Source organism: Ananas comosus, linkage group 24 (assembly GCF_001540865.1).
Source record: "Ananas comosus cultivar F153 linkage group 24, ASM154086v1, whole genome shotgun sequence".
Classification (NCBI taxonomy): Eukaryota; Viridiplantae; Streptophyta; class Magnoliopsida; order Poales; family Bromeliaceae; genus Ananas; species Ananas comosus.
In genome coordinates this window covers 5,128,265-5,151,653 of record NC_033644.1, presented here as the reverse complement: position 1 = coordinate 5,151,653, position 23,389 = coordinate 5,128,265, and the positions used below count along the sequence as shown (strand labels likewise).

Here is a 23,389-nt window from a genome sequence, read left to right as displayed (position 1 = left end):
TTGAACAGAGTCCGATACGCGCCAGAAACCATCTCTTCTCATTGGCCACTCCGAAAACCCGGGTTATTATTCAGTTTAAGTTAAAAGTAAAAATCGCGTAAAATCTCTAACCTAACTCGTTTTCTTCCGAAACTTGACGAGTGCTTATGTAATTAAAAATGCACATAAAAAAATATCGTCAACAGAGAGTTTAGCTACACAGTCAAATTCTCAGTCCTCACATGATAGCTGTCTAGTTTACAGTAGCGGCACCCCTCATTTACTGATTTATGACATTTTATTATTCATCATCTTACTACTGTAGTTGGTGTCCCTATGATGTTGGCATGTGACTTTGTTTACAGTAGTGGTACCTCTCAGTATATTCGATCATGATAGTTATTTACTGATTTTCTTGCTACTGTGGTTGATTGTATACATCATGATTAGTATCTTGATTCATGTTACAGTAGCAGCATTATTTTGTATTCCAATTCATGACATTTATCTATCTATTTGTGATGCTACTGTAGTTGACTATTTCATTTCTACTTTTATCTGTTCATCGTACTCCTTTGTTTGCTAGTGAGTCGGCTTGCCCTCGTCGGCTGGTTGTCCCCACTGAGAAACATATTTAAATATTTCTCATCCCACTATTTTTACAGGTGTTGTTGACAGTGCGGGTCGGGGCGCAGTGTGAGGACGTGATAGTTAGCGCCTAGATAGTTCGTGCTGTGGATCTCGGTTCCTAGCCTCTGATTACTTCTACTTCATTATGTGCTATTATGTAAGGATTTACGTGATTGTGGTTTGAGTTTAATTATATTTGGGTTTTTCTTTTGGTAGTGGTTTAGTCGATTATGGATTATGGGTTTAGATTTACTAGTAGTTGTATAATTAAACTACCTTGTTCTAATTACTACTTATTATATATATGTGCTCTTACGTCATGCATGTATAGGGAAGACTTTGTCTGTATGGACAGAGAATGCCATGTGCGTGTGGTTGGTCTATGCATGTCTCGGGCAAGGTTTGCGAAAGAAAAAAAAAATTACGCTTCTCTGCAACTCTGTTTTCAAATTAGATGGATTTCTCAAAATTAGCTTTCCAAAAAGGGTCCGGGCATGACATCTATACACTCAAAAAGGGGCAGTAGATCTTACACCCCCCTCATCCTTATGTTTAGAAGCCTTTTGAATTTTAAATATTAAAACAATGACAAAATAAGGATTAAGTATAGACTTTTAGATAAGCAGGTATAAGATTTATACTCCTTTTTAGGTGTACAGATAGCATTGCTTTTCTTTTATTGAGACATTTTTACCTTTTGAGTTTTTTAAATTTAAAATGATAATGGTAAAAAAGATTTTAGCAAAAATTCACCGGTGATTTCATTAGATTGATATTGAAGAAAATTAAATCAATTATTGTTAAATTAATAATTTATTAGTCACTTTTACCTAAATAAGAATAAAAATTTAAATAAAAAATTATAATTTTTTTATGGACAAAAAATAGGGACCCAATAGGAAAATCGAAAAAAGGTTGGGATCATTTGTGTTGCTAATCCACAAAATTTATGCTATCTTAGCACCACGTCAGCACCCACATGTCGACTTCCGTCAATTATTACAGAAGATTGACAATAGAGACCCAATTGAAAAAAAATTTATAGGTTGGAAACTCAATTGGCAAGAAAATAGATTGGAGATTCAATTAAAAAATCTATATACATATATGAATCCTCAATTTTAATACAGGTGGCAGCGAGGGTGGAGGCGAAGGCACAAGTGCGCGGGGCGTTGGCACGGCGCAAGCGGGCGCAAGCGCGGGGGCGAGCGAGGGCGCGCAGGGGCGGGCAAGCGGGCGGGCGTGACGCGCGAGGGCACGAGCCGACACGGACGCGAGCTGGCGCGGGCGCTCGCGTAGGGTGGGCCCGTGCCGGGTCGCGCAGGCATTGAGGGCGTAGGCGGGTGGGGTCTAGCCAGGGGGGAGCGAGGAGTTTTTTTTTTTTTTTTTGACCTCTTTCTTAATTTTTTTTTTCTCTCCTCATATTTGGAGAATAAGATTTATTATTTTTTAAAAATCTACTCTAATTTTTTATTTTAAAATTTTAAAATATATAAATAATTTTTAAATACTTTAAATTATTTGTATTAAATATAAATTTTAATTTATAATATTAAATATTTAGATATAGATTGTACATTAAAAAAAAAAAGATTGATGGAGTTTAAATTAATTTTACCATCGACTGACTCAAATCTAATATATCGAAAAATTGGGGCCCAATGTGCAATTAATTATTTAAAAAATTGATAGGGCCCCACAACCCTCCAAAATAAAGGAAGGTCTTTTTTGGATTTCAAATTAGTATATTTATAAATTATAAATAAATAAATAAATATAAGTGAAAAAATAAAAAAAGAAAATGTGTAAAGTGTGAGATAGAGAGAGTAAGAGAGATAAAAAAAAATAAAAATGGGCACCCACCGGCCCCCAAACCGGGAAAGCTTCAAAAAAGTTGTAAATAAATAGATTTAATAGATATTTTCTTTAATCTCAAGTGCTATGTATCAAATTTTGAACTTTTTAAAGATAATGATGAAACTTTAGATTGCAACAGGGTATTTATGAAATTATTTAAAAGGGAAATGCAACTTGCACACTTCAAAGCGGGTGTACAATTTACCCGGTTACACCCCTTTATTCTAAGGTTTAAAAAATTCTTAAATTATTAGTATCAAGAAAAAACAAGAAAAAAAATTAAAAGCTACCTATACACCTGATTGGGATGTACATCATACATCGCAACCAATTTAAGAGGTAGGATGAATTTACTAGTCAATGAGGTGACTAATTAAAAATTCTACCCATTGAATAGTTGGGGTTTACAATATACACCCATTTTAGAGCGTATTAGTAGTTTATTCTAAAAATAATAATAATAATAAGACAAAAATCAATTCTTAGCCATTGATGAACTGTATAAGATGTACATCTTATTTTGGAGTGCATATATAATAGTGCTCGATTAAGGAACTATTTAGTTGCATATAGTTACGACTACGCTACAGTTATAATTATATGAAAAGTCAAATCTAGCGTTAGGTTAGATGCATTTTAATCCAGCCCCTAAAAATAGACAACGTCGATCGCTTCTTGGGCCGCAAGTTATTCTCTGATAAGTCATTGCTTACGTAACCATCCTTCTGACAACTCTTTGTCAACAACCGGCGCATGCCTACTCACGTATCCGGCCCAATTTTTAAATCCAACTTAGGCCACTGAAAAGAGAATTTTTTCCTGCACGGGCTGTTTAAGTACATTACATACACCGTTTCCTCTAAGCTATGTGATAATAATAGCTTCAAAATCAGAATCTAAAACATTTAAAATTTTTACATACAAAAAAATTTGAATAGTAATTTCTCACGGTTAATATAATCACCGTTTCTCTGTCCCGGAATCCTAAACTATTGAGACAATTTAATGCCTTAGTAATGAATTTTTAGATGTGGTGATAAATCAGATACATTGGTGATTTTAACATCAAAAGTTATTTTGCCATACACGGAATGCATTTATTTATACACCAAATGCGCTCAATCTTTTCTGCATGTGAGAGTTGATGGCACAACGCACCTGCCGCCCACCGAGCAGCGAATGTACCCGATTGGGTCGCACCTGCAATTAGTAAGTATGACGTGGACGATTTCCATTAGCAATTATTTAAAGCTCAGTTAATGGATTTAAAAGGAAAAATGTCAGTTGTGCATACAAGTAACATAAAAAAAATATAAATATAAATGTATAGCTTACACCTTACCTCTTAAAATTTACAACATTTTTAAAATTTTGAGCACTATAAAAAGAAGAAAAAATTGACAAAATATGATAGTAATAATAATCCTTAAACAATGCGGTGTAAGATTTACACTGTCATTTATAATGTATTGATAATATTGCTCTTTAAATATCAAGGTGTCCATAAGATATGGGTCTCGCCACTTTCTTATCCACCACACATGAAAGTGATGTAATTAGGACATGTTATACACCATACCAAATAGCTAATAATTAATATTTTTAAAATTAGGTAAACTTTAATTTGCTTTCTTGTTGTATTAATTAATTTTTACTTGCTATTCTTTGGCTTGAAAAGTTGTATTAAACTATTCCATATTTTTTTTTTTTTTTTACCGATAAGACCTTTTGTCCAATAGGATGGTAGAGTAATTTTCTTTAAAAAACCATATGATCATATCTTTAGGGCATGTTTGATTTACCCATTTTTCACTTTAGAATCGAAATTAGAATGGATGAATCCATTTATCCTTGTTTGGTAAGGGAATTTTCATTCTGAATTCGATTTCCAGGTGAATGGATATCCCCCAATTACCCTTTTCTTCTAATCCGACCTAGAAGGTCGGATTGAAAATTGAATTCGGGCGGCGTGGATTTGTTCGTGTTAAATTTGACTATTTTAAGCTTTTTTTTTAAAACATAAGTTTAAGCTTAAAAATTATATTTATAAATTTAAATTTAAATTTGAACTTAAATTAAAAATTAAAATTCAATCAAGCATTTCAAATTAATTTATAAATTTAAATTTAATATCTAAAATTTGAATCAATTAAAATTCAATCAAGCATTTCGAACTAATTTATAAATTTAAATTTAAATTTAAAATCTAAAGTTTTATTCAAATTTATTTAAAATTTAAATTAAATTTATGGATTCAAATTGAAATTGAAATTGAAATTATAATTTTAAGTTTGAATTTAAATAAATTGAAATTTAGTTTTATGTTTTGAATTATCCGTTAAATTTCAATTTTTAATTTTTTTAAAAATATATATTTAAAATTTTGACATCATTTTAAAAATTTGAAATAAATTTTTATATTTAATTTTCAGTTTAAATTTAAAGTTAATATATTATAAAAATAAAATTGATATATTAATTTGATTATGTTTTTGATATCTAGATGAACAAAACACCGACAATAGAAATGATTCATTCTAATTCAGATTCAGATGGCGAAACAAACAGAATAAGATAATGAATCATTCCGACCGTTTCCAGCTTAGGGGCTGTTTGGTTCCTCGTAAAACTGCGGAAAAAAAATTTCGGTGGAAAAAAAATTTTATTTACGCTTTTAGCGTTTGGTTTGTAGGAAAAAAAAGTAGTTTTGTTGTTTGTTTAAAAGGATAAGAAAGATAAACAAGGAAAAAGTTAGTTATAAATAAAAAACTATTATATATATATATGCATTTATTTTATATATTATATATTATTAATATATAATAATTATTATATTACATATATTAATATTATAATTTATATTTATAAATAAAATATATTTAAAATATATTATACAACAAATATGTAATATAATATAATAGTATATATATATTTAATACTATAAAATAAATTTATAAATAATATTTATAAATAAAATATTGTATTATATATATATATATAAAAGAGGGGCAGAGAGAAAGGTCATGGACCTCTCCTTACCCGGTCCACAGGGTGGAGCAGACCTCGTGGACCGCGCTCTTTCTTCACCCGCGCTGTGCACGCAACCCCACGAGTTTTCGTTTTCGGATCGAATCGTGCAGAAACGAAAACTTTCATTTTTCTCAGAATCTGTAAAAATAATTTTTCAAAAAAATTCCTTTACGGGCCACCAAACACGGGAATCCCACTTTTCAACTGAAAAAAAATTTTCGGGATCATTTTACGAGGAACCAAATGCACCCTTATTCTTATTTTAATTTCGTAACCGTTTCCGACTTTAAACCAAAAATACCTGTGCAGTAAAATAAAGATAAAATTGCTAAATAGTTAAATATAACATTTTAAATTACAAAATAGAAAAGTGAAAATGCACTAAACAATAGAATATCTTTTACAATTTAAAGCTTATCTTTTACAATTTAAATATATCTAGAAAAGAAAAAAATTTATGTATAAAATAAAATTAAAAAGTCAAATGTAATGAGGTTGGACTTGACGGAGGGCGCAGGAGAGAAAAGAGGTTAGAGACCAAAGTGTAGAAAGAATAAAGATTAGACCATACTGTCCGTGATAAAATTCTAGTAAGATTAAAGAGGTTGGGAACCACCGGATAGTTGAGCATGTAGGACGTACACCCAGTGCAGGCACTAATTCTCTTCACTTCTCCTCCATCAATTCCGCGGAGTCTCGGCTTAATTAAAAGGGGGGAATACGGCGAGGAATTAATTAATTAATTATTCGGGAAAAATCGTCGCGGTTGAGGTCGTGGACGTGGTTCTCGTGTCGATGAGCCGAGCGGCATCGGCGAGGATGGCCGAAGAGATCGGGAGAGTCGCCGCAGCCGCAGAGACTTCGTCTTCATCTGCCGCTTCGTTGCCGTCGTCGTCGAGGTGGGCGTGGCCGTCGGTGCTCCGGTGGATCCCCACCTCCACCGACCGCATCATCGCCGCCGAGAAGCGCCTCCTCTCCCTCGTCAAGTGAGTCCGTCGTCCGCCTTCCAAGAGAGAGAGAGAGAGAGAGAGAGAGACTTTTTTATTTTTGTGATTTTATTTTTCTTTTCCCGAACAATTTTTTATGCTTCAATTTAGATTATTATTTTAATTCAAACCCGATATACTTTGTCCCCCCAGTTTATGCAAAATCATGCATTTTCTAAGACAATAATTTGGCTCCTGAACAAAGTACTTACTCCAGGATGCCGAGTTGAATAGCAGATGTGCAAGAATTTGAGATTTGCCGGGCCTGTTTGGCCCCTCTTCTGCTGTTGCTCTTCTATTCTTGTGCGCGCGCGTAAATTGGATAGTCCGGAGCTTATGCTGATGCGAAATTGATTCCAACCCTGGAAAAAAGTTTAAGCTTCAGTTTGGTTCTCCTGATTTTGCTTCAGCAAGAAGAAGCTATTCCGGATACATTAAAATGGCGCTTCTCCTAATAGCACAAATCAGTTATCATTTTATCGTATTTTTGAAACAAATGCAGGAGGAGGCCTGGCCACTTATTTCTAAAATGCTGGGTAGTAATAATACCAAGGGGAGCATGCTTAGGTAGCTGGTTGCATCCGCTTAGATCTGGATGGGCATAACTGCTCAGATTGCCAGGAAATGTTGATGTGTTGCGAGAAATTGTAAAAAAGAACAAAAGACGCAATGGACCTTGCACGCGTTGATTAATCAATTATCTAAAGGATAAACTGTGCCGAGGTCCCCTGCATTCTTTTTCGTTTTGATTTAGGTCTCCAGCCTTCCGCTTGTTACAATTGCATTCCTAGCCTCTATTTTTGATCCCCGTCCTTCTATCTGAAGCACCTATAAAATCAAATGGTCTTATCCATATAAATTCCGAACTTCATCCGTAACCCCTTTCCTTCTCGACCTCAACCGTATCCTCTTTCCTTCTCGAGATGATTTAATCCGACAGTGTTCTCCTCAATTCAACACCCCTTTGCGGATAGCTAGGAGGTTCATTTGCCCCTAGCCCTTAAATTAAATGATCTCTCTACATCAAGTTGCTATTCTACATCTTACTTCACAGACTAACTTCTTTATCCACTTGGCTGACGAAGTGCAAGAACTTTTTAAGTACGCACCATCATGGGTGATCCACAATGCACGGCATCTTGCCCTTTGCCTATTTCTATATGGTGTAGATGCAATGTGTTGCATATTTACGATAACCTCAAAGCATTATTCTGAAACACTTTTTCTTGTCAAAAGATTCAAGCCAACTGTCTAACTGAAAAGGTGTTTCTTTATCTGGACTTTGCGCAGAAGAAATCAAGTGGAATAAGCAGGCCTTACTTTGTAATCCATTCTAAAAAAATTCTTGAGTTTCTTTTTTGGTTCCTTTCCTGCACATTTTAAAGTTCTGCTTCTAATACTTGTAGTTCTTTTGTATTGCAGAACTAGATATGTACAAGAGCAAGTAAATATAGGTTCTGGGCCCCCTGGGTCAAAGGTTAGATGGTTCAGGTCCACAAGCGATCAGCCGAGGTTCATCAATACAGTGACATTTGATAGCAAGGAAAGCTCCCCAACCCTTGTCATGGTTCATGGATATGGTGCTTCTCAGGGATTCTTCTTTCGAAACTTTGATGCGCTTGCAAGTCGTTTTCGAGTTATTGCCATTGATCAGCTAGGGTAGGTATTGTATTGTTACTTTTATGTTTTGTAAGAAGCTGCATGAATGTTCTATTGTACTTATTTGCAGTAGCTCCAATCTTTCTTTCAGCATGTTAGTTCGTTAGTCATTAGCATTGATGATGTCCAACCAGAATGATTAGGGTCTCGTATCTTTGACAAAATGTCTGTTTTCTAAATCCCATAACTACCAAATATGCCATGATTTGGCATCCTTGCGTGTGAAGAGAGAAGATATAACTTTTTGTTTTTGTTTTTGCTCATGCTATCTTCGTTTAATATTCGTAGATCTTCAGCATAAGGATTTCTTATGCTTTCCCCAATGAAATTTGTGAAACTGATGCTATTTTTCTTCTTCCTTGTTCTATATTCTCTCTTTGTTCATTGTTCAACTTAAGCCCAAGCTTCATCACTTTAGGCTGCCTTAGCTTATGTGTCATGGCTAGACCATATAGTGTATTCACTTCTTCCTAAAATCTAAGCAATCAAGTAGTATGTGGATAATTATTTGGCAACAATATTTCAAATTTTAGGATTAAAGAGGAAGGTGAAATTTCCATATATCAAATGTCGCAACAACTGTGTTGGTTCTCTTGCTCTTTAATGATTTTTCAACAGCTACAGTGTTAAAATTTAGGGTGACTCAATTTTTTGTGTCCAATTAATATTGTAGGTTTATGTGGACAATTATTTGGAAACAATATTTCAAATTTAGTATTACAGAGGAAGGTGACATTTCCATATATCAAATGCCGCAACGGCTGTCTGTTGGTTCTCTTGCTTTTTAATTATTTTTCAATGACTGTAGTGTTAAAGTTAGGGTGACTGAATTTTCTATATCCAAGTAATATTGTAGGTAGTCCAGCAGCTCTACATCTTTTAGTAAAGAAATTTTTGTGTAGGTTGAATGGTTTATACAGAATTTTTAACCGTGAGATTTTTCTGTCAATCCACTCCATTGCATAGTTGTTTTTTCTTTACTCTCTTTTTACTGTTGCATGCATCTTAGGGGTATTAACTTTACTCAATTGCCTTTTTCGCAGTTGGGGTGGATCTAGTCGACCTGACTTCACTTGTAAAAGTACAGAAGGTTAGTTGAAGGTTTTCTGTGGACTGATAATGCAGATATTTTCTATGCTGCCTGCCACAAGTATTCGTAGCTGATACGGCTGATGGGAAGTATAATGAAGATAATAATAAAAAGCTAGAATTAGTTCATTAATCTTTTTTCAAAGCAACATAATTTTCAATGACACTTGTTTAATTTGAGACGGTAGTTATTACACATATAATATAAACCTTTCATAGAGTTTCAATTTCTGCAGTTATTACACATGTAGCCTTTCTTAGAGCTTCAATTTCAGAAAGTGTCCATATATTTACTGTAGCCTATATGTTATGTTTATTTTTGTTGAGATGTCGTATGTGCAAGCATTTCTGAAAGCTTAAAATTTAGAAGCAATGTCCATGCACTAACCGTAACCCATATTTGGTGGGCTTAAACAGAATCCTTGTAAAATATTGCCGACTATTCTCAATTATGAATCAATTCTTACCTTATACATCTCAATTGAATATATGATCTTATTTGAGCATCATATAATACATGTGCAGTTCAATTATCCAAATATACTCGCTGCTATGGTGTAGTCTCATTAAATTTTTGTTGACCATTCGTTGAGTAAAATGAAAGCGGCCAGGATTATTGCTGGTAGGTGCAATGCATTCTTCAAGTGCAGTCACTTAAATGAGAGAAGTAATGCATAGTATTTTACTATTTAAAGGAACAACATAAGTGTGTTTAGGAAAGAGTGGGACAATACCAGGAAGCTTTTGTGCTAGTTGATTGCATTGCCGAAACTTAAATGATTTCTGATCGTTTTAGCATGGACATGGGAGCAGTAAGTAAAATCAATACATCAGTTCAGAAAATGTTGAAAATTAAGTACTCTGTTCCTTGGGGATATGGCAGCACATACTGATTTGTGAACAGGCATGCTTTCTTTGGCCAGGACTATATTTGAAACTAAAATGACCTTCTCTTCCTCAGCATTACGGCTTGCATGGGCAGGTTCTTTTCCTTTTTGGTCCTTATGTTGTTTTGGGCTGGAGGAGGAGAAGCCAGGAACTGAACATATTGATAGGTCCAATACAACCTCGGGCTTAGTCAAATTGGATTAGTTATCAGATTGTGTTTGGGGTCTCCTGGATCAGTTATCAGATTGTGTTTGGGGTCTCCAAACCAGCCAATATTGATTGACATATGCAATGTTGCTAACTTGTTAAATTTACGCCCCCTTTCAGGCTGTCCCGTTCTATTTCTGAAGAGTGGTATTTAGCATTATATCGGAGTTTTACAATTTCTACTTTTCATTTATGGTTTAACAAATTGCATGATGTAATACAGAATATTGAATATTTTATAAAAATTTCATCCACAATTTATCAATGCAGAGAAATTTTAGCACACATTGGTGCATAGAGTTGTGTTCCCTGGTAATATTTTTCACTTGGATGCGTGACAAAATTTCTCTCATTATCTGGATCTTTATCTGGATCCACTTCCTTCTCTATCTATGCTCAGTCCTATCAAAATATCCTTCCTTTGGACCCATATGGCTAGGTTGTCTATTAACACTACGCTAGGTTTGTTGTAATGACCTTTAGAAATTTGTTACTGCAAGATCTATATTAAAATTGGTTTTATATTTAATGAATCGTTGTTTGAAGTAAATTCACTGTATGTGGTAATCTTTTGCCTCTGTTATGTTATGCAGGCAGTTTTGTACTATGGGTAATCTAGTGTGAACGTGCTATGGGTAATCTAGTTCCGCAATCCTAGTTACTTTGTGGTTATTGGGTTTTATGAATATGATGAATCAGTTCGTTCAGACGATTGTTTTTTATATGTCGGATGTACTTCTCATTCTAGATTTGGTTGTTTTTTCTGACGAAAATGCAATATGTCGGATGTACTTCTCATTCTAGATTTGGTTGTTTTTTCTGACGAAAATTTGCATATTTTTCAAGCAAATCCTACCTGATCATGAGAATATTAGCATTAGTAGTAGGGGTGCAGTTGCCCCTTGCTGTACAACTAGATGAGTGGTGTCGCTAGCACCTGGTGCTGCATGGTGCAGATATCGAGCAGTGGCACTTGCCGTGGTACAATTTAGCTTTTTTCTCTTTTTTTTGTCTTTCTTTGCTATCAAAACTTTCATGCGTGCCTTTGGCATGGTAGGTGCCACAGCACGTATCAAACCAAGCCCAGTGTAGTATGGCACTAGCATGCAGCAAGAATCCTCGATTAAGACATTTAACACATTTAAATCTTTTATTGCTCTTTTTTTGTGTTTAGGCTGTCATCATATGTCTTTAATATTGTATTGATGTATATTGTGTCAAAGTAGATTAAAACAGTGGCATGATAACAGATTTGAGTCTTGGCCATTTTTTTTGTGTAACATTTGAATATTATGTTTCATTCAAATCCTGTAGTTCATTTAAATTCTGGTTTGAAGTTATGTCATCTATTTTGTTGCAGAAACTGAAGCATGGTTCATCGATTCTTTCGAGGAATGGCGCAAGGCTAAAAACCTTAGTAACTTTATTTTGCTCGGTCATTCTTTTGGAGGATATGTTGCAGCTAAGTATGCTCTGAAGGTAAACTAATTGTGAAAAGCTTTTCTGCAAATGCATTCTTCTCTCAATGCTTACCACACTATGACTTCATGCAGCATCCTGAACACATTCAACATTTGATTTTGGTTGGTCCGGCTGGCTTTTCATCAGAAACAGAACACGGCTCGGAATGGTTAACCAAATTTCGAGCAACCTGGAAAGGCATCATTGTAAATCATCTCTGGGAATCCAATTTTACCCCTCAAAAGATTGTTAGGTAAGTCTTGTATATTGTAGGAAGAAAGATGTTTATACTGTTTTTAAGATACTGCATGCTATGCATTTTTATTCTATGTTACCATATGTAGTCTAAAATTCTTCTATGCAATGTTCCCATTTTAGTACATTCTTTAGCTTTCTTGTTCTGTCCAGTGTCCTCTATTTTTCCTCGTCATACTTGTCTGATTTCATATTTGTGCCTATGGGATTCTTCTCTGAGAAAGGAAAGGCCATACTTTTATTTCGTCTTGTACTATCTATTCATTGGACGTATTTTGAAAGATTATTGTGATATCCTTCACAGGCGAGTTCATAAAAGGTACTGACATTGGAGATTAATTGCTTGGTGTTGTTTGTCATAAGAGAGAGAATTGCTTCTTTTTTTTTTTTAAACAATTTGAGACATGAATTCTTTTTCAACTGTGTTACATTTGTCAACACACTTGGATCTTAACCTGCACACATGAACCTTCAAATTATAGCTGTCACCGTCTGCTGTTCCTTTTTAATTTTATTTTTAGTAATTTTCTTGTTTTGGGTTTTAATCAGAGGTTTAGGTCCTTGGGGTCCAGATCTGGTGCGCAGGTACACTAGTGCCAGATTTGGTTCTTATTCAACTGGTGATGTATTGGCAGAGGAGGAATCTAGACTGTTGACAGGTGACTCAGTATAAACATACTCCATTCACATTAAATTTTATAATTTATTTTCCAATCTAAGTTTTCTTGCTATTTCAAACGTGAAGATTATGTATATCATACCTTAGCTGCCAAGGCTAGTGGAGAGTTGTGTTTGAAGTATATATTTTCTTTTGGAGCATTTGCACGGAAGCCACTTTTACAAAGGTTAGTTCTTGTTTATTTTTTAATTTGAAAGCAAAGTTCGATCACGTGGACCATGCATACTCTGATTAGTTTGTGATTTATTTATTTAGTTTGGAAAGTTGTATACACCAACTAATTAAGGAAGCAAATTCTCTTTTTCACTATCTTATCAAATCTAATAGTGTTATTTTCATCATGCAATGGTCATGACATTAAAGTGTTCATACAGTTGATATTATGTTGCTTTTAGCAGTATACAATGATAAGATTCATGTGATAGAAATAAGTTTCTGGAGCTTAATCATCTCTTCTTAGTGACCATCAATTCAGGATGCAAGAACTTGCTCCTGTATGTATTTGATCAATGATTGAACGTACAATAAATGGATATTATGGTCAATGATTTGAACCTACAGTAAATGGATATAAACTAGAGATTTCCTCTTATGAAAGGAGTCTCCTGTTATTACCTGGCACATCAGCTCAAAATAAGGTAAAAACATTTCAACTTTACTTGAACTAGTGTGGTTTTTGAAATGAATTTTAAGGTTTTTGGTACAGCTTATGGTGTTTCTTTTCCCTTTTTTTCCCCCTTTTGTTGAGTTTTAACTCAATATGTTTGGAAGCCCCAGTGAGCGGACAAAAATTTGCTATCTATAGACATGATATTTGTTGGCAGCAAAAGTAGAAATTAGGCTAGTAACCTTCCGTTTTTTTTGTATTATTATTTTTTTAAAGAAACCTTCCTTTTTTTGTATTATTATTTTTTCAAAGAACTGTTGAGCTTGGAAGCTAACCAACGATAATGAGAATAAGTCTATCTGCTGGAGCATCCAATAGCATATAATTTGGATTTTTTTTTTTTTTTTTTGCGTGTTTTTTAAGCATAACATGTATGAACAAAGCCTATAAATTCTGATTTAACTATCTAACCTAATAATTTTTTAGAGGTAAAAATGTATGCAACTTACCTAAGCTATGTGGCATTTTGATTTGACTCAACTACTAAGTGTATGATTTTAGTAGCTAATCTTTCAATTCATTTGATTTGAGCAATTTCATGATTGCTTGGTTGCAAAATTTGGACACAACACTTGCTCTAATATAAATATAGTCACGTGAATCTCTTGAGATGCACTAATCCTGCTGGATACGATGAATGGCATACCCTAATCTTGAACTGAAGAAGTCATCAAAAGTATCTTTCTTTCAGAACTTAATAGTGCTTTTAAGTTTTTTACGGATGTAATGTAGCATGCTGGAATATATTCTTACTCGACAAAGTGTTATCTAACTTTCGGCATAAATCATCATGTTTCAAAATTTCGCAGAAATTTTTTTTTTTTTAAAAAAAGACTGTTAAGTTAGGTAGTAAAATATAGATTTTTAAAGTTCAAGTACCATTTCAAAATGCACTATACTTGCAGGGAAGGTCGATGCCTTTTTCGTTTACCCAAACCTAATATGGAACTCTGTACAAATTCCTTCCTCTCAAGTTGCTTGACAGCTTAAAAGCTCATGCAGTTGAACCAATTAATTAGAAGAAGAAAATGTGGTCCGATTGATAATCCTAAATGCATTGATACCTCTTGACTTATGATTTGAATTTGAATCTTCAAAATTCAGCATTAGCTCAGACAATAGAGGAATAAGAAATGGGTTCCTTCGTATTTAAGCATTCTTCGTAAGCTGGCTCTAGATATTAGCATCGTGGTGGGCAGCCATGTGCCCAATAAATTTGACCTACAGATCATCATACACTTTTTCTCTTCGTGCTATGTTTTGTTAATGTATGCATATGAAGAGAATTGATATAATGTTCCCTTTTTAATGGAGAATAATGTGGCATAAAGGAGATTTCTCCTTTTTTTTTTTGTGCATCTACATTCATACAGTTTCATTCATGTACTAATGTTTGACAATTTAATAGAATGTCTGCTTCTTTCTAAAGTTCTAAGAGCAGGGGAACATACTTTAGTTTGATGCTCAATTATATGGAAACAAGATTTGCTCTTCAATAATTAGATATTTATAGACAAATTAGAACACCCAATTTTCATGGTGAATTATTACCACCAGTGCTACACAATATTCTCTTAAATTATTCCTTGTCCTTGGGGTAACATATTATGAGTGGATCCCATGTATTTATTTATTTATTTTTGTCTGGTTAGGTGTTCCATAAACAATAAATGCTTCTTCCTCTTCAGGAAGCGAGTATATCTGTACATGCAATATAGGTATCAGAATCATAGAGTAAATGTAAGAACAGGTGGGACTGCCTTGGAGAGAAAGGGTTTGGTGACATTTGAGTGGAGAAACTTGTTAATCATAGAAATCCATTTGTACAGTAACATGGTGTGTGTTAAGAGAATCCGTTGCTCAAGCTGGATTTACGGAGTTTTTATTCAGCAAGAATAACGTCTCCTGTGTCATCAGCAGAGTCTTGTCCAATCTACTTTAACTGAACGTTATATGCTCTTTTGCACATTTATTTGTTGCATATCTGCATTTCTTTTATCTTTGGTAATATAAAGATTAGACTTTCTCCTGTATATTTATTTGGTAAAAACATACAAAATTTATCTGAACTACGGACCATTTTGAATCGGCTTCCAAACTTTTCAAAATTTTGATATTACCATCCTACCTTTCAATTTGTTTATTTTGAGTCAGTCAATAGTGCTGATTTTAAAATTTGAATGCATCGTATATCTTTACTAGTTTAGTTAGTATCTGTATGCAATTCTCGCAACTATAAATTTATAAAGTTAATTAGCTTAAATTTTGAAGTCAAAATAACATTCACGGACTCAAATCAAACAAATTGAACGGTTGGGTAGTACAATTAAAATTTTCAAAGGTTGGGTAACCGATTCAAAATGGTCCATACTCCATAGTTCAGGTAAGTTCTTTACATTTTTACCTAGTTATTTGTTCTATATCATTAAGTAATAGTGAATAATTGACTAAGAAAGTTTTTTTTTTCTTTCTTAAATCTGTTTTCCTGTCTTGTGAGATTCTTAAGTTGACCAGTTAATACTAATCTCTTTTTCATGTATGTAAAGTGCTTCTGAGTGGAAAGTACCAACTACCTTCATCTATGGTTATCAAGACTGGATGAACTATCAAGGGGCACAGCAGGCCCGCAGTGAGATGAAAATACCTTGTGAAATAATTAGGGTTCCTCAGGTTCTCTCTCTCTCTCTCTCTTGCTCTCGCTCGCTCTCTCGCTGAGAGAGTTATTACACAATTACTAAAACGTTATCGGTGGATGGTTTGATGCAGGCGGGGCATTTTGTTTTTATAGATAACCCATCAGGATTCCACTCAGCCGTCTTCCATGCTTGCCGAAGAATACTATCTCCAGATAAGGCTGATTATCAAGGTCTCCCTGAAGGCTTAATGGCTGTATGAACATCTTGATATCCTTCCAATGTCAAGACTAAACGCTTATTGTCACTGTAAAAGTATAGAGGCATTATCTTTTCTATTTTTTTTACTATATTGTTAATCCGTGTGCTCTTATATTTGTCCCATTTGTATACGAATTGCTCAGTACACAGCTGAGTGAAAAAAGAACTTGATATGTTGTAGTTCTATGAAAGGACGAGAGTTTGTATATTTGATGATTGCATCCGATCTCAGCCTGCGAAATATGTTAACTTCTTTAAAATGATTAAACCTTGTCGTTCTTGTAACAAAAAAGGAAAGAAAAAACTGAAAATTTCTTATATCATAGCTCCTGTAGGGATTCCATTTTTTGCTTTTCTTGAAAAAAAAAAAAAAAAGCTGAAAATTTCCAAAACTACCCTGTAAAATGTATTTTTACAGGGCTCTTTTTGTACTTAGTCCCTTAAAAAAATATTATAAACAGCATTAGTAAAGTTATATTTGCATATATAATTATCTCTTTGCCACCTGAACGTCATATTGATATTTTTAAGTTGAATACAATGATTAAATCAGCATGTTTGAACAGGATAATTGAATCTACACTTCAGTCCTTTTGTTCTACACTCTAGTTTTTTTTTTTTTTTTTTTTTTTTTTTTTTTTTTTTTACTTGGGGAGGATAAAAAAAAAATAATACGTTGATTCAATTATCATGTTTAAACACGATGATTGAATAACCATGTTTAAACACAATGATTGAATCGTAGTGTTCAGCTTAAAATACCACTCATGTGGTAAAGAGAGGATTATTTATGCAAATATAAATTTGTTAGGGCTATTTGTAAAAAAATTTTTTAGGCTAAATGCAAAAAAAACAACCCATTTTTACAAGTAATTTTTTAGTTTGCCACGTCGATGATATGTGGAATAGACTGATTTTTAAAATCCAATGGCTCGTATATGGTAATTTAAATACAGTGAACAAATCACTATCTTTAACGAAGTTAATTGATAACAATAAAAAATTACTGCCCGGTGTATGCTTCGAAAACAAACCCAAAAAAATATTGCTTGAACGTGGTATATACATGGTATATTCGCACACAACAGCTAAGGTACTTAATATTTAATAATTTATATTTTTACGTAAAAATCTTTTCTTTAGAGTCATCATAATAAAATTCTAATTCACTAGATGCAATCTAAATCATTTAAAAAGTTATATATGATAAATCATAAGTTTTAATTATATTATTTTACCATATCTATCACATTACATATTAAATCAAAGATATTAATCATTAAATGATCATATAATGCACAAGCTGAAGGACACCGGGTGTAAACAAAAATATTTTGAGATGATGAGAAAATAATAGAATGCAGTAAATAATTATAACTATCCAATAGGCCAGCAATAATAATTCGTCGAGTCTAAATTATCGGCCCAAAATAGTTAAGCTTAGTTATTATTACTAGGTTTATGGTCTTTTGTATTCTCAATCACAACTTTGTTCTCATCTAATATGGGATTATTAGGGTGTCCACATGGAGGCCTCTGGGCTATCAAGTTGTTTTCGATGATAGAACATTCGAGTAGACGATTTGCTCTATTAGATATGATCAATACTATTAGAAGTATTTATAAACTAAATTTCATAATGTTTTGATATCGTTTATTTTAAAAATGAATAATCTCAAAATGAATGACTGAAAATGAAAATCTTATAACAAATAATATAAGCGACCTAAATTTCATATTAGATGTACCGACCTTGCTTTAAAACCAATAATGAAAAAAAATTTTATGAAAATTTTACTATATTTCGGTTGTTCTACACCGTTAAACTTACAATATGTGTGTATATCTAAATATAATTTTGAAAATATATGAGATATAATTTCTAAGTATTTCAAATATTCTAGACCATGTTTAACTTTATAAATCATTGATTTGGAAACTCCATTATAAAAAATGACTTACAAGTCCTCTATACTTATAAGGATATAGTAGCCTTTTCTTCATAAACATGATCTACACTATTGAAAGTATTTAGAAACCAAATTTTATATATGGCTAAATTACAAAAAATGCCCCTATAAAAACCCGCCTTTTCACTTCCCCTCTTGATATTTAAAAACCTACACTTTGCCCGATCCTAATTACAGAATTGTGCACAGGGGGCTACAGCGTTGACAGAAAGTATGAAATGACAATAATGCCCTTACTTTTAACATGACAGAGGAAGAGAGAGAAAGCTAATTGTCATTCCTTTCTTTGTTGGAGAAATCCAGGGTTCGATCCCTTCAGGACGATGAGCCGAGTCGAAACCTAGGTGAAGGCAAAAGGCGAGCGCTTGTGTTGCGAACCAAGGAGAAAGGCGAAGAATCGACCTTGAGAGAGTGATCGCGCTTGGCTGAGGGCCCCCTTACTCTTCTAAGGTATAGTTATACTTTTGAGTTGAAATGTTATTTTAATCCATGTGGTCCCTAATGTTCCTATGGTTCATATTTTTCCTTTTGGGTTTGTAGTTTTGCAATATTTTATCAAGTTTTAATTGTTTTGAAGGTTGGTTTGATATTTTCGAATACAAAACGTTTTGTGGTCCCAAATTATGTATTAACTTGTGTATGTGATGTAATCCATGTGGTCCCTAATGTCCCAGTGGTTCAAATCGACTTTTCCTTTTGGGTTTGTAGTTTTGCAATATTTTATCAAGTTTTAGTTGTTTTGAAGGTTGGTTTGATATTTTCTAATATGAAATGCTTTATGGTCCCAAATTATGTATTAACTTGTGTATGTGATGCATTTATATTTTTGATTTAATTTAGGTTTGATATTTTCTATTATAAATTGCTTGTCCTTTGTATTTTCTAATATGAAATGCTTGTGGTCCCAAATATGTATGTTATATCTATGTGATGCATTTATGCAGTTTGCTTTGTTATATGGGGTCCCACAGCTTTCTACTTAATTAATCTTTTTTATAATTTATTGTACCATACAGATGGAGTTGAGGACTCTCGAAATTCACTATGGTAAATTTTTTGAAGGAGATCCTATAACAGAATACTATGGGGGATCAATATCATATGCCAATAATGTCGATCCAGACTTGATGTCCATTATTGAATTATGGGATATGCTTTAGAGTCTTGGATTAACGAAAGAATCAATGATATACTACACTATGCCTATTGGAGATATATCTAATGGCCTAAAGCTTGTGGATAGTGATAAAGCAGTTCTAGAGATGTTTAAGTGCTATGATGAATTTGGTGTCTTTCTGCTCTATGTAGTTTCCCCTGAAATGATAGATGCAGAGGCTTTAAATGAGCTCACTGAAGATGGTTGTTTATATGGGGAGCAACTAAAGGAAAATATCAACAATTCTAAGAGGCAAGTGCAGAAAAATATCACTGAAGATGAGGCTCAAAAAGATGTAGATGGACAGGGGAAGCAAGTGAAGCAGAATGCAAATGTAGTTGGTGATAGTGAGAAGGGAATCAGTGAGCCTCATGATGAAAATGTAAGTGAAGCGGTTGAAGAAAACAAGGCTCATGCAAAAGAAGTGTTGAAGATGGATCAGAAAATAATAGTTCATTTGATAAATGGAGCAACTTTTGAACAATGCTAAGAAGCAAGTGCAGAAAAATATCACTGAAGATGAGGCTCAAAAAGATGTAGATGGACAGGGGAAGCAAGTGAAGCAGAATACAAATGTAGTTGGTGATAGTGAGTAGGGAATCAGTGAGCCTCATGATGGAAATGTAAGTGGAGGGGTTGAAGAAAACAAGGCTCATGTTGAAGAAGATGTTGAAGATGGATCAGAAAGTGATTGTTCATTTGATGAATGGAGCAACTTTGGTGATAGTGATGAGGATAGTATTAATGATAGTGATTTCTGCATTAATACCCGCAATGTAGAGGAGGAAGATGGTACTCATGGGATAGGTCAGGGATGTTCCACTACTTCTGAACCAAAACATGTTGGTGATAATGAGAAAGGAGCAAAAAATGTTGAAGACAATGATCAAAGTTCAGAGTATCAGCCTAGTGAGGATCTTGATAGCATGTCTTCATCAGATGAAGATGGTCCTTCATGGCCAAAGTACCCTGTGTACAACAAAAGAGATCTGGAGAGAACAGAGCTTAAATTGGGTATGAAATTTGCATTAGCTTCAAAGTTTAGAACAGTGCTAAGGCATCATGTAATATCAAGTGGATATGGCTTCAATTTTGTGAAGAATGATGGTGATAGAGTTACTGTGAAGTGCAAGAAAGATACTATTGCTCAGAAAAGATGTGAATGGAGGGTTCATGCATCTTGGAATGAATATGAGGAATGTTTCTAAATCAAGTCTTTGCAACCTGAGCATAAGTGTGGTAGGCAATTCATAAACCACCAAGCTACTTCATCCTGGATTGCACATAAATACTTGGAGTAATTGAGATGTGATCCAAAATGAGGGACATTAGCAATGAAGAAGGCAATGAGGAGGGATTTGTGCATTGATGTCTTTAAAAGCCAAATATACAGAGCTAAGAGAAAAGCAAAGGAGGCTATAATGGGATCTCATAAAGAGCAGTTTATGAAGTTGTGGGATTATTGCAATATCATCAGGGTGAGAAATCCAGGAAGCCTTGCTTTCTTACATGTGGAGAGCCTCATCCAGAGTTAGCCCCTGTGTTTTAGCGGATCTTTGTATCATATGATGCTCAAATTAAGGGATTAAAGAAAGGATGTAGACCTATCATTGTGATAGATGGTTGTTTTCTGAAGGGATCATTTGGTGGACAGCTTATTAGTGCTATTGGTAGAGATGGAAATAATTAGATGTTTCCAATTGCAGTGGCTGTTGTAGAAGCAGAACTAAAGGATTCATGGAATTGGTTTTTAACAAATTTGCTACAAGCTATCGGACCAGCGGAGGCTCATGGGTGGACTTTCATATCTGATAGACAAAAGGTAAGAAGTTTCATTCAATACAATAATGAAATAATTTTGAACATAATGAATTAACTGTAATCTATTAACTTTTATTTACTTTTGTACTTAAATGTCTCAGGGTCTGGTGGAGGTTTTTGATGCCCTACTTCCAGGAGTAGACCATAGGTTTTGTGTGCAGCATATGTACAATAAGGGCTCGTTTGGTTCAAGGGTGGAATTAGAATGGATAATGGAATGAGAATGAATTGGAATGGTAATTGGAATGGCCCACTCCCCCAAAATGTTGGTTTATTTGTGGATTGGAAATTGGAATGAGTTATTCACATTTCATTATTTGGTTCGTATAAACAAAAAAAATTATAGGATACTATAATACTAATTTTACTCTTAAATATAAATTTATATTATTTAAATTTATGAAAATATAATATTATTTTTTAATAAGTTTCCAAAAAAAATATCAAATTTATTTTTAAAACCTTTTATTGATGTGGGTTAGGGAAAGGGTTTTGAGAGAGGATAGTTTTTTTTTTTTTTTTTTATGAGAAAGGGGTGAAGAGAAGGAGGGTGAGATGGTCACATGGGCTTCGAGAACTTAGTGGGCTTCCGGAATGAAATCTCAATCCGGGCTAGAAGACCGGAATCAAGTTGAAGGCTAATGGGTCATTCCCATTCCAGTCCGAAATAGGAATCCCAAACCGATTCATGCGAACCAAACAAAATTAATCGGATTTGATCAAACCGATTCTATTCCATACCCAAAATGAATGAACCAAACAAGCCCTAATTTCAAAGAACAGTTTAAGGCAAAGTATTGAAAGATCTGCTTTGGGAGGCAGCTACATCATACACTATGCAAGATTGGAAAAAGAGTATGCAAAAAATGAAGAATGCAAATCTTGCTGCTTATGATTGGCTCATGAAAGTGCCACAAAAAATGTGGACAAGATCTTATTTCAGTCCGAATATTAAATATGATCTGCTTTGCAATAATATATAAGAGGCATGAAACTGGGCAATACTAGATGCAAGGGAGTTACCAATCATTGATCTAATGGAGAAGATTAGAAGGCAGATAATGACAAGGTTTCAAGAGAAAAGACAATATATGGAAAGACAACCTGGTATTCTATGCCCTAAAGTGCAAGCAAAGTTGGAAGAAATAAAAGAAAAGGCTAGACATTGTGAGCCATTATGGGCTAACGAAACTATTTTCGAAGTTAATTGCAATGGAAAGCAATACACTATGAACCTAGCAGCAACATCTTGTGAATGTAGGCAGTGGGATGTCACTGGGGTTCCATGTAAGCATGTTGTCTCTGCAATATTCAAGCAAAAGTTGGAACCGGAGGAGTTTGTTCACAAGTACTTTCTAGAGGAGACCTATATAAGAACATATAGCCAAATGATCATGCCTCTACCTGATTCATCAATGTGGCCTAAAGTTGGGATTGAGCCTATAATGCCACTTCCATATAGAAGACAACTAGGTAGACCTAAAAAAGTGAGAAAGAGGGCGGTTGATGAGCCCAAGAAAGGTACAATTAGTACAGAAGGTAAGAAGTATAGATATAAGAAGTGTAAAGAGTTCAGACACAACACTCGATCTTGCACTAAGACTGTATGTAGAGAGGAAATAGTTGGTGAGGGAACAAGTAAAAGCAAGGGAGGGAGACCACCAGTGAATCGAGGAGGGAGACCACCAGTGAATCAAAGAGGAAGATCACTACTTGGGAGAGGTGGAAGAGCACCAGTAACTTCAGGAAAAAGCAATGCTTCTGCCATGAGAGGAGGTATACCAATTGGGAGAAGAGGAAGATCAATGGGTAGAGCTGGAAGGCATTAACTGGGAGAGGCAGGGGGTCTATGCAAGAGTTTAGAGCAGATCAGCACATACCATCCTCCAATACATCTGCTGCAGCTGCAAGAAGTGTATTTGCTCGAGCAAGGAGTGAAGCACTGAGAAGCTCTTATAGGCCAGTAAACTTCTAACCATAGTATATGTTACTAGTTGATAATCAAGCTTTCTTATATACTTAACAACAAAAGAAAGATGATAGAGAAGCGGAAAGGATTACAATTCCTCCCTTAGATCCTTCAACCGAGGCCTCAACATCGGTTCCTCTATCGATGCCTGAAACAGAGGACCCATTGTCTGCTTCTCTCCATAATCTACTG

The 23,389-nt window shown here is 34.3% G+C and overlaps 2 protein-coding genes across 2 annotated transcripts; both read left to right on the top strand.

The window, feature by feature from the left end:
• On the top strand, positions 6,102 to 16,541 carry LOC109728709 (probable 1-acylglycerol-3-phosphate O-acyltransferase). Its single transcript, XM_020259199.1, has 9 exons — positions 6,102 to 6,482; positions 7,905 to 8,141; positions 9,185 to 9,231; positions 11,686 to 11,804; positions 11,879 to 12,039; positions 12,591 to 12,700; positions 12,787 to 12,886; positions 15,934 to 16,057; positions 16,154 to 16,541. Exons 1-9 carry the CDS (start codon positions 6,292 to 6,294, stop codon positions 16,280 to 16,282), a joined length of 1,218 nt encoding a protein of 405 aa, XP_020114788.1. The 5' UTR covers positions 6,102 to 6,291; the 3' UTR covers positions 16,283 to 16,541.
• On the top strand, positions 20,742 to 23,057 carry LOC109728535. Its single transcript, XM_020258955.1, has 4 exons — positions 20,742 to 20,937; positions 21,114 to 21,229; positions 21,330 to 21,394; positions 22,490 to 23,057. Exons 1-4 carry the CDS (start codon positions 20,742 to 20,744, stop codon positions 23,055 to 23,057), a joined length of 945 nt encoding a protein of 314 aa, XP_020114544.1.

Coding starts and splice junctions, on each gene's coding strand:
- LOC109728535 (XM_020258955.1), top strand. CDS start 20,742: ATGAAGAAGGCAATGAGGAGGGATTTGTGCATTGATGTCTTTAAAAGC. Junction 20,938..21,113: donor TGTGGAGAGCCTCATCCAGA/GTTAGCCCCTGT, acceptor TTCCAATTGCAG/TGGCTGTTGTAGAAGCAGAA. Junction 21,230..21,329: donor TCATATCTGATAGACAAAAG/GTAAGAAGTTTC, acceptor TAAATGTCTCAG/GGTCTGGTGGAGGTTTTTGA.
- LOC109728709 (XM_020259199.1), top strand. CDS start 6,292: ATGAGCCGAGCGGCATCGGCGAGGATGGCCGAAGAGATCGGGAGAGTC. Junction 8,142..9,184: donor ATTGCCATTGATCAGCTAGG/GTAGGTATTGTA, acceptor CCTTTTTCGCAG/TTGGGGTGGATCTAGTCGAC. Junction 9,232..11,685: donor CACTTGTAAAAGTACAGAAG/GTTAGTTGAAGG, acceptor ATTTTGTTGCAG/AAACTGAAGCATGGTTCATC.